Source organism: Puma concolor, chromosome B1 (genome assembly GCF_028749965.1).
Source record: "Puma concolor isolate L17-30 chromosome B1, mPumCon1.1.hap2, whole genome shotgun sequence".
In the NCBI taxonomy this organism is placed as follows: domain Eukaryota; kingdom Metazoa; phylum Chordata; class Mammalia; order Carnivora; family Felidae; genus Puma; species Puma concolor.
In genome coordinates, this window is record NC_141670.1 from 25,482,961 (window position 1) to 25,494,988 (window position 12,028).

The 12,028-nt window shown below is 39.0% G+C and overlaps 1 protein-coding gene across 9 annotated transcripts in view; it reads left to right on the forward strand.

The window, feature by feature from the left end:
• DLC1 (DLC1 Rho GTPase activating protein) overlaps nucleotides 1-12,028 on the forward strand; it is a 566,624-nt gene that overhangs the window by 369,176 nt on the left and 185,420 nt on the right. Inside the window, exon 1 of one of the 9 annotated variants that reach the window (XM_025933068.2) lies at nucleotides 8,593-8,904. The exons of the other annotated variants lie outside the window; for them this stretch is intronic. Coding sequence (XP_025788853.1) covers nucleotides 8,766-8,904 — 139 coding nt within the window. The 5' untranslated portion in view covers nucleotides 8,593-8,765. Of the gene's footprint in view, nucleotides 1-8,592; nucleotides 8,905-12,028 lie in introns of those variants that run through there. 9 annotated transcript variants of the gene reach the window in all.

Sequence of the window (12,028 nt, forward strand, 5' to 3'; positions counted from 1 at the left end):
ACTATTATCTTACAAGTGTTTGTGCAAACGTATGTTATCATTTCTTTTGACTAATACCTGAGTGGATTTAGTTGGTAAGGGTAAGTTTAACCTTATAAGAAACTTCCAGACTTTTAAATTGGTTAAACCATTTTACGTTCCCACCAGCAATATATGAGAATTCCAGTTGTCCCACATCCTATCCAACACTTGATAGGGTTAGTCTTTTTCATTTCAGTGTGCAGTGGTACCTCAATGTGTCTTTAATTTGCATTTCCCTAATTACTAATGAGATTATGTATCTTCATGTACTTATTAGTCATCTTATACCCTCTTTTGTAAAGTGTTATTTCAAAATTTTTGCCCAGTTGTTAAAATCTGATTATTTGTCTTTTTGTTAAGTTGAATTATAGGGATCTTTATATATTCTGGGTATATGTTTTGTTTTTTTTTTTGTTTTTTTTTTTTTTATTTTTTATTTTTTTATTTTATTATTTTTTTTTTTTAATTTTTTTTTTTCTTTCAATGTTTATTTTATTTTTTTTGGGACAGAGAGAGACAGCGCATGAACGGGGGAGGGGCAGAGAGAGAGGGAGACACAGAATCGGAAACAGGCTCCAGGCTCCGAGCCATCAGCCCAGAGCCTGACGCGGGGCTCGAACTCACGGACCGCGAGATCGTGACCTGGCTGAAGTCGGACGCTTAACCGACTGCGCCACCCAGGCGCCCCTTCTGGGTATATGTTTTGTAAATATTTTCTCCTAGCCAGTGGCTTCACTTTTTCTTTCCCTTGCAGTGTTTTTAAAAGAGAAAAGTCTTTTTTGTTCAATTTATCCTTTTTTTTTTTTTTTTTTTTTTTTTAATGATTGATGCATATTGGGTCCTAAGAAAGCTTTGTCTCACTTAAGGCCACAAAAGTTCTTGTATAAGTCTTAAAATCCATGAACATGATATATCTCTCTATTCAGGTAATTAATTGCTGTTAGCAGTGTTTTACAAACCATTCAGTGTATATGTTTTGGCATGCATATTTGTTAAATTCATCTCTATTTCATATTTTTTGATCATGTTGTAAATGAGACTTAGCAATGTTCATTGTTAACATACGGAAATACAATTGATTTTTGTATATTAACCTTGAATCCTATTAAATTCACTTTTTCTTTCTAGTTAATCTGACTAGAGATTAATCAATTTTGTTGATCTATCCAAAGAACCATCTTTTAATCTCTGTTGTTTGTTTTCAATTTCAATGATTTCTTCTCTTTGTTACTTCCTTTCTTCTGCTAGCAGGTCCAGAGCAGAACTAATTTAGTGCCACTACTGAGGCATGACTCTTCTAGGGATTCTATCTAATACTCCATATTACATGAGGTCTCCTCATGCTGACTGGTGGAAACAGAAACTAATTGCAGCCCTGTGTGAGCGCCAGGGTGTTATCTGCCTGTTGACTTCCATTACTTCTTTCTCAAGTTTGGGAAAGTTCCTTCTACACCTGTGCAGATCAGTATTCAGTCAAAGGCTTGGGGAGACTCCTCTGCGGATCTGCAGAGCTCACTACGTTGCTCTCTTTCCTTTGATACTCTGACCTGCAAATTCTAACTGCCTCAGTCTCCATAAACTCTGATCTCTGTCACCTCAAGATTCTCAGATTATGTTTGGTTTTCCTCTCTACACTCTGTGGCCAGAAAATACCCTTAAAGCAGTAAGCTGTAGCAATGGTAGAGCTCATCCATTTCCTTTTACCCTCTTTCAGAAGTCGCAGTCCTGAATTACCTATGTGCAATTTCTGAAAAACATTATTTTGTATTTGTTGTATGGGGGGGGGGGGGCGTGGGGTATATCATCAGAATCCTTTCATGGACAAAAGTTAAGGCAACCTGTAAAATAACTTTTTATGAAAACATTCAAACCAGCTGTTACTAGCAGTGTTTTGGGTCCTCTAAATAAATAACATTTATTAGTAATATGGTTGAAAAGGTATAATTAGGTTACATTAACCTAATTATCAATAGGTTATATTAACATAGAAAATATTTGTGTTCCTAGTTGTCTGACTTTGAAACTATTGCTGAGTGTATATGTTTGAGTGCACCATTCAGCCATTATCCCAAATTGCTTTTGATTTTATTATTAGCATAGCATGTTATTAGAGGTTATTGATAATTGTTATAATCCAAAGGATAACCACATCTGACATTCTTTAAGGAAACTTGTGGCAGTGAGTTTACATGAAGGTAAAATAAAGCATTTGAGTATTTATTTTTGTTTCTCAGAAGTCTCATAATTCACAATCCACAAAAGATTGATTTTTTTGGTTCTAACCTCAATATAAAGATACATACAAAACTAGTATGAATTGAAATATATACAATTTAAAAGCAATTCAGATAGTCATACTGTAAATCTTTGGAGAGAAATTACATCACTGTAATTCCGTGTCATAATGTTGGACTCCTTTAATTCATAATGTACTGGAATTTTATATTGTGAAGAATAAATAATAGAAGAATAAAATGACAAAAGGGAGAATAGAAGAAAATGAAAAATAAGAGCAAGGAAATTATTTCCTCCTAAGCTTAACTGTGTCTAAAATTTATTTTACCAGTAGATATCCTATTCTTTGCTAAGGCAACATAAATTTTGGATGAATTATTTCTTTAGTACTAGTATTGGTGTTGCATCCTTGTTGCTATTTCTACAGAATTAAAAGTATTTTAACGTTCCGAAATCATGACACAGGAGAAAATCTGAAATCATTACATTAAAAAAAAAATTCTGGGAGCATCACTACTTCCTCTTCCCATTCTCTAGCACCTTTTCTTTCCTGTCTTTCTGCCAAAATTTCCAGTGTAGAAAAGCAGAGTCAACTAATCAACAGAAAATGGAAAGGAAATAATTGAGAGACAAGTAAAGCAAAATAAACAAATGAACAACTCCAAAGAAACATATTCAAAGCAACTTGAAAATAGCTTGAGGACAGTATTAAAATGGCCAATTAATTTACTGATAGATTAGATTCTGTGGAGATAGTTTTGAGAAGTGCAATGAGACCACCTACACCAGTAGAGTTGTAAACTTTCTTGTTCCACTTCAGTAGGACAGGCCCCATCCTGTGTGATTCTGTACCCTTTACTTCTGTCTCCCGCTTTGGACCCGAATCAGGGATCTAGTCAATCCCCTTTCCAGCAATCATGAAAATACTGTTCCAAGATCACAAGGCTGTCAAGGGGCAGGACTGAAATAAGGTCTGTCTCTGCCTTAGTCTATTTGGTCTGCTTCAACAGAATGCCGGAGACCAGGTGGCTTGTAAACAACAGAAATTTGTTTTCTCATAGTCCAGAGGCAATGAAGTCGAAGATCAAGGTGCCCGCAGATTTGGTGTCTGGTGATAACCTACTTCCTGGTTGCCAGAGACCATCTTCTTGCTGAGCCCTCACATGGAGAAAAGGCAAGGAATACCCCAAATTCTCTTTTATAGGGCACTAATCCCATTCATGAGGGCTCAACTCTCATGACTTAATCACTTCCCAAAGGCCCCACCTTCTAATACTATCACATTGAGGATTAGTTTTCATCATATGAATTTGGAGCAGAACATAAATATTCAGTATATAGCAGTTTCCTTTCTCACAGGCAAGGTGACTTTTCTCAGCCCAGGTGAAGAACTTCGTTTCAGAAAGTCTAGTCAGTAATGAAATTCAGTAGTTAAAAAGGAAAGAAGGTGTCATTGTGTCAGTCAGGAAGAAAAGAATCTTTTTCTTTCCTTATATTTGCTTCTTATTTTAGTGCACCCTTTCTCCTTATTCAACAGTATTCCCCCAACAAGTTGTTTTTACTCTGACAGTTAGTGTGATTTGGGTATATATCAGTAGTTGTAGAGAAATAGTCTCTGAATATCTTTGATTGTTAACTCCCATCACTAACACTTTCTGAGCACAGAACCCCAATATATACATTGGTTTATAAACTTTATCCATAAATCACTATACTTGTATGCTCTGTATATTCGAAAAATAGAAATATATAAACAGCTATATAAATAGATGAATATTCCAAGATTTTCTTCTTGCCTTCCAAGGAGACTCTTGTCTGTCCTCAGGTCAGAGATCAGCAATTTGATGAAAATTGTCATTGTGTCTATTGGTCTCCCAAGCATCACTACATACCTAATTGATAGTGTAAACAACCTTGCCTTGAACACTTTGGTTGAAAATATTTAACAATTTATCGTAGAGGAGATTCTCAACCAAACTGAGTGTAATCCTTAGAGTTCCAATTATAGAAGCACACTAACAAATACAATTGCCGCTTCCACCAGAGCAAATATACTCTATTAATAGAGTCATGTTAAATAAACAAAATTCAGAATGAAAGCAGATATCGGCAGCATGTAACCTACACGCTAGGTATTGTTCATTGGAAAAACAGAAACCACTTATATATTCCTCAGAGTTACAGAAGCTTCATACTACAAATTCTTGTCATGGGCTTTCGGATACTTAGATACACAATGGAGAACTCCTTTTGTGGCATTACAGCCCTTTAGGGAGATCTATTATGCCAGGGTAGGCACTGTCATTTACTAAATCTGTTGTCCTGTTGCAGGGGCTGGATCTCTCATGGGGCTTAACCAAATGGGGTTTTAATAATTTCCTTCCTGTTCCAAAGACCCAGATCTAAGCATGGCATTGACTCTTAATAAACATTTCATTTCCCATCATTATTCATACTATTTTGAAAGAACCTACCAGCACTTTGGGTAGCCCTACTGCTCTAATTACTTCAAAAGAGGCTTAAATGAGTTGCATCAGCAAATAAGAGTGGCCATAAGATCAAAGTGGATTTATGCTACACAGGCTTGAAAAATAAGTTTTCTCTAGCATTAGATCAAAGCGTATGGGACCTAGAAAGACTATAAAGTTAAAAAATTTTTGTTCTCAATAAGAAGACAAAATTTATCAATTACAGAAAATGAGATAAAATCTATAATACATTACCAAAGTGGAATAGTTTTCTTAGATGGAAAATATTAGGGACCTATTTGAGCCAGAGTCTGTAGCTTAACATACAAACAAGAGTCTCCCAGGTCAGAAAGCAGCCCCACCAATGGCTGAAACTAGCCCTTTATCACAATAAGGAACTGAGAAGTAATCAAAGCATAATGTTGCTCTTCTCATTTCTCTTATAAGTCCCAGGAGGATCTTGAAAGAAATCAACAGATTTCTCATATTCCCACTTTCCCCATCTGCCAAGCTGAGATAACATTAACTATGGCATACTGTCTCTATCTCTCAGAAGACACTTGGGGTTATTTGGAACTTGTGGAATAAAACTTGAAGAATTATTCTATAAACAGTAGATTTTGAAAAGCACTTTTTCTGCATATAACATTTCTTCTAATGGCCAATAAATACAGAAAACAAAAAAATAAAAATAATTTAAAATTTACACTGTATCAGTGTTTTTACATCATTCCCATGATATGTGGCTGAGACTCATTTGCAAGGAGTTGAAATATATTCACAATGAAATTTGAATTTAATGAGTTTCCAGAAATAAGGTAACAAGTTGCCAGCCCTACTTTGGAATACAGTAAAATCAATAATTAAAGCCCACCTTGCTCGAAAACATTTGGCTATGCTCCCTTTCTCCAATCATCTGTCAATAAAAGTTACATTTATATTGGTAAGCTTTCTTTTTTTTTTTTTTTTTTATATATAATAACTTCTTAGGTTAGGTCCATGGACTGTTCTACCTAATGGAACCTGTGCTTAAAATAAGTAGGCTTTTTCAATACCTGTTGAGATGCGCTTCAGTGAAATACTAGTATTATTGTCTTTGAAAGAGAGGGTCACAGAGAAGAAGGAGGGTATTCTGGAACACCTTGGAGATCAGACCTGAGCGCCCTATCATTAAGCAATATGTGTTGACCAGGCCTTGGTTCTCTTGATCACTGCCCTTCAATTTTCATAGGTGGGATCTTCTAAAACCCATCTGAGACTCAGGCTTCTTCCACACCATGGACCCTGTGGTGATTTTATTTAGCTAAGATTCAAGAGCTTTGGCCCATAGCTTGGTATCAGCTAACCCTAGATAAACACTAATGGGCCATTGTCATCACTGCCATTAATTTATGAACAATCAAGTTGATTGGGAAGCTAATGAGCTTTGGACGCAGACAGCTCTGGGTGTGAATCCTGGATCTGCCAGTTACTACCTGACCTTTCTCAAATCTCTTTCTCTGCCCTCCAATTTCCTCATCTCTGAGGAGGAGATAACAACACCTATAAGGGTCTGTGTCCATGGAGGTCTATCTATCAACAGTGCTAGAAGAGGTTTTGGTACATCGTAGGTCCTCAATTAATGCTGTTTCCCTTTGTTGCTCCCTTTTCCCTTTCTGTGTTTAGGTGTAGAAAGACTTCAATTTCATTACACTCTGCCACTTTGCATAACTCATACAATCAGCTGTTGATATTCATGCTAGGAATGGTTGCATGTTGTAAATCCAGCCTGGAAATTTAGGTGAGGTCAGTGCTTATGAGTAATTGGGAATCTAAGCTACCTTTCCTTCTTTTTGCTCCTATATGCTTTGTACATGCTCTATCATAGAACTTATGACACTATTTTGAAATTATTTGTGGTCAGTGTGATTTCTCCTCAAAGACAGAGTTGACATCTTATTCATCCTCAACTTTCCCATGCCTGGCATAGAGTGTGGCTCACTAGTTGTGCTATGGTTACTTCATAATATTCATCTACAAACAGATCTGCCTTGTTCAGCCTGACCAGAAAATGAGTCAACCTGTTTCACAGTGCTCAGACCTCTTTGAAGGAGAAACAAATACGTGCACGCGCGCACACACACACACACACACACACACACAGACTTTGGGTACTTTGTTTTATTTTTTTTTTTAATTTTTTTTAACGTTTATTTCTTTTTGAGACAGAGAGAGACAGAGCATGAACAGGGGAGGTTCAGAGAGAGGGAGACACAGAATCTGAAACAGGCTCCAGTCTCTGAGCTGTTGGCACAGAGCCTGACGCGGGGCTCGAACTCACGGACCGTGAGATCATGACCCGAGCCGAAGTCGGCCGCTTAACCGACTGAGCCACCCAGGCGCCCCCAGGGTACTTTGTTTTAAAATCGAGCCATGTATTAGGCAATCAGATTTTTTGAGATTTTTTTTAATGGAGAATTTTCCCTCGGAATTGACCCCCCCCCCCCCACAGGGACAGAGGTCTACATAACACCAGTTAGTACTTGTTGCCTCCTCATCTATGTCCAGCCCAATGATAAGGCAAAGAAGACAATATCTACTGACATGCACATTCTCAGTTGGAGAGACTCATAAGCTTTAACAATTTGGGAACAATACAATTGAAAACTCATGGGTTGCTAATAAGTAGTGGTACAAGTGTTAGTTATAACTAGTAAGCACAATCACACTATTGTAATTATCGTCCCTTGTATAATTAAGTTGTCAAAGTTGATGAGAAAGAGGATGCATGCTGTAGAAATTTGGAGACTCAGGAGATCAGTGTGGGCTGAAAATGATTTCATATAAAAATAATTATGATAATAATTAGCATTCACATGGTACCTTGCAATTTACAAAGTGCTTTTACAGCATTATCTAATTTTGCAAAGGTTATGAACGGGCCCTTAGATACTATGTGATGCCAATAGTAAGCCTCCATGCCAAACCTTGAAAGTTAAAAGATGGCATTTGGGGGATAGTGAGAAAAGAGAGGATTAATACTGCATTAAAAAGCAGAGAATCGGCCAAACTCATTGGAAAGAAATAGATTTCAGAAACTCAAAAACGTATCTTGTCAAAGAAACATTTGGCCCATATTTTGATTTCATGGTGCTTGGCACTTTTTTTATTCTTTGGGGGAGAGTTTTTGATGTGCAATTATAATTATGAAGTTTGCTCATTTGGAACTAAAAGATTCTCAAAACCAGGGGACAGTTGAACCCTATTTAGAGGCAAAACCTAGAATGATATGATGAAACCACCTAATGTAAGTAGAAGCGTAGAGGGGAGGTATGAGGAGATGATTAATGTTTCCTTTAAAACTCAGGTATCCATTTTCTAGAGAATCCAGACTGATGTGTAGGATGCCGATGACAGCCATATTTTCCTTCCCACACCCACAGCTAAAGGTTGACCTTTCTCTGTCATAAACGGCCTCATCGAAAACCTTGACTTAGTAAAACACAGCGAGTCCATCAAATGCAAATATGAATGAGAATTTACCGTGGAAGTTGAAGAGACCTCTACCTGCCACCCTCCCTCTCCTTCCCTGGCTTTTTTGCCTCCTGCTCTGCCTTCCCCTTCAGAAGTGCAAGGTTACCTGGATTGCACGGGAAGGAGACGTCTATTCAAGTTATTGAATAGACGAACGGCCGAGCATGTACCAAGTCAAGTTATTGGATTACACAGGAAGCCAGAATCATCTAGATAGCCACGAAGGCAGCCCGGGCGCTGCGCGAGCGTGTCGCTGGCTCATTTGTAAGCCTTTCCAGATGTGGCAGCCGCGCGCGCTTGGCGGCGGTCCAGGAGGCCGCCTGCAGTCGGCGCTTCCCGGGCCGCAGTGCGAGCCGCAATGCCGGGATCCTGAGGGCGCAGGGCTCGCCGGCGGCTCGCCCCCGGGCCCGGCGCGCACGCAGCCCGGCCGCCCCGCGCAGCGACGGCCCGCAGCCGCCGGAGGACACCGGCGGGAGGAGAGCGGCATGGTCGCGACGCCAGGGCTGCGCTGAAGTCCCTGGCGGGTGGATGGGGGACCCCGAGGCCCACGTGATGGCTCGGCCCCTGAGAGCCCCTCTCCGGAGGTCCTTTAGCGATCACATCCGAGACTCCACGGCCAGAGCCCTGGATGTCATTTGGAAAAACACCAGAGACAGAAGGCTGGCAGGTGAGGGGCGGATGGGGGAGGGTGGGATGAGAGGTATTAAAAGGAAAACAGTTCCATACACGGACGCAGATACTAACTCGGATAATTAATGATCTCATCGGCTGGATAAAGTTCCTCCCTGCCGTGGCAATGATTTCCATCTCCCTTCCTCTGGTATTTAGCATTTCTGGGATGTTTTTTTCTCTAATGCCTCTCTGGTTTCTGGTCTGATTATTTCTAGATAAGGTTTTATGAGAGGTGTGTGGGGGGTTTTTGTTTTTTTGTTTGTTTGTTTTGTTTTGTTTTTTTTCTTTTAACCTTGAAAGGGAAGCAAGGTCGTTTTGAGTGTCAGGAAAGCAGTCTTGATGAGCAGCTTCAGGCAGAAGCACGGAGCTCTGCTGTGCTGGTGGGGGTCCGCCGTGGGGCTGGTCTGGCCCGAGGTGGCCTGGTCTCTGCAAGAGAGGGGCCTGGAAGGGCTGTGTGTCAGTGGAGTAATCTGCCCTGCCCTGTGAGAGCCTGCTGGTATTTCCTCTGGCAGCCTGGAGCTGCTCTGAGTTCCAAGCGGGTGTCAGGTATGCTGGAGGCAGGCGTTTGAAATATAATAAAACACAAATACAGTGGTGCAATTCAAACGTTCTTGGGCTCGTGTGACACCAGCCAAATGGCAGACTGTGTTTTAAGGGGTACACTAAAGAAACAGGAACTTCTGCCTGATCCTGGTATTAAGAATACGAATTGATATAATATAGCATTTTGCAATAAAATAATCTCTCTGAATTCAGGAAAGGTATCCTAGTCCTGTTTCATGGCTCCTCCTTGTTTGCTCTGTAAGTCTCTGTATTTATATCATCCATGTGAATGGGTCAGAAATGATATCTTCTTAACCTTTTTGGGTAATCCAGTTGTTTTTCATATCCGTATGAAGCTCTGAATTGTTAACAATATTACAAGTGGCCTCCAAGTGTCAACAGATTTCTGTGCTGTGTGTTATTGGCAAAAGGTCATTTGGCTTTCACCTAATAGCCCTGACATGACTTGAAGAGGGGAAATTTAAGGTTGGTGATTGTGATCAGACAGATTATGAAGATAACATGCTAGTTATATCCCCTTATAGGCTGTAAGCTTGTCCTAAATGCTCATGAAAATCTTTCTCCTTGTTAAACCAGATAATATTGCCCAGTATAGGACAGAGTAAACAATGTCAAGTCTAATCAGAAAGTAAGAGAGAGAGAGAGCAAAAGATTTTAAATTTAACCATTTTATTATGGCTTTAGGATAAATCTTTAGCAAAAGATTTTAAATGTAGCCATTTTATTATGGCTTTAGGATAAATCTTTAGCAAAAGATTTTAAATGTAACCATTTTATTATGGCTTTAGAAAAATAAAACCTTTAAGAAACCCAACATTCCAATAAGTTTTTTTTTAAGCTGTGTTATCTGGTGATAACAGTTTGCAATTGGCTAGAGGAAGTGTAAGAACTAAGATATAGGAGTATAAAGTCTACAACTATAATTGGTTGGCCCTTTCACAGCAAAAGTGTTTCCTTCATTGTTGTCTTATTTGACAAACCCATTGTCACAAATGGAAAGGTTCCACAAACAATGTCTTATTAAAGGTAATGCAAAAATATCTTGTGGTTTGGTGTTTTGAGAGTAAGACTAAATCAAACATTCCTGCTTCCCCTTATATTTTCATAAATGATGATATTTTTGACAGCTATTGGCCTCCTAGAATAAGGATATTATCCCTGGAAAGTTGTTGCCTCTGTCTTGTCATTCGTCTGTGTGTGTGTGTGTGTGTGTGTGTGTGTATTTGCCTATGTGTGTATACACACACACACACACACACACACACACACAGAGTCTCTATGTGGCCAAAAATAGCATCTTAAAGCATCTTAAAGCAAAATAGCCACTTAAAGAAAAATAGTTACTTTTTATATGTGAGGAAAATTAAGCATTTCCACAGCTCTGACTGCAAATGGGATTTTAGCTGTCTATGTCCACCCAAGAAAGAAATTCTTTATGTTGCATAGTTTTTCTTTTTCTTTACTTTTTTTTTTTTTTTTTTTTTTTTTTTTTGATATATATTGACCTCTTACGCAGTTTACACAGTAGCAAATCCAGGTACTATACTTGAAAAGAAAGAATTTTGGCTACCACAACTGACTGATTACTGGGGACTTGGCCCTTTTCATGCCTCCCCTGTGCTTGGCGCATGGGTCATGGCTCAATCAATGTTTGTCAGATGGAGACTGATTTGGGGCACATCCAAACCTCAAGAGCACTTACTTCTCGTGTTCCCCTCAAACTTCTCCTCTGCACCCAACCTTCCCACTGACCAAAGGCTAAATAATACTTGTCAATTATCCACAAAAAGTCACTTCTCTAAACACCAGATACAATCTCTACTGTGTATCATACCACTTTGCCCTCTGTTGCGGAATGGAGGGAAGTAGAAAGTCCAGATCTCCTGCTTCACTTTATGTTGTGAAATTAATGAAGTGTCATGTAAACAAGGTTTCGAAGCCTCTGAAGAAAATGCTTCTTTTAATACTACCTGAAATGTTATTTTCATGATGATCATTACTTTGATTAAGTTCATCAAGTTTCTCAAAAAGTAATCGGAGGTTTCAGTTTCTTCCAGAGATTTAAAGTGTTTGGCCACGGGACAAAGTTTTAAGGTTCCTCGTTGGGTATTTTCTCTCTCAGTCAATCAATAAATCAATCTCTCTGTCTCGTGTGTGTGTGTGTGTGTGTGTGTGTGTGTGTGTGTGTATCTCCCTCTGTGTGTGTGTGTGCATGTGTGTATCTCCCCATCTCTGTGTGCATGTATCTCCCTCTGTCTCTCTGTCTCTCTGACACACAAATATACACACTCGATATAACTTAACGGTTCCTAGTTCTACTCTCCCAAATGATGTTCTGTGTATGAAAACCATCATTTACGTTTCCTTGCCTTAAAATCCTTATATATAAAACAGGGATTCTGCCTGTTATTTTTAAGGATCCCTGTCCCTATGTAAACAAAATACAGAATTGTTGCTGGGAAAAGACCTTCAAGCTGTAAGGGGTGATGGAACACACTGTCTTTTTTTTTTTTTTTTAACATTTATTTATTTTTGAGGCAGAGAGAGACAGAGCA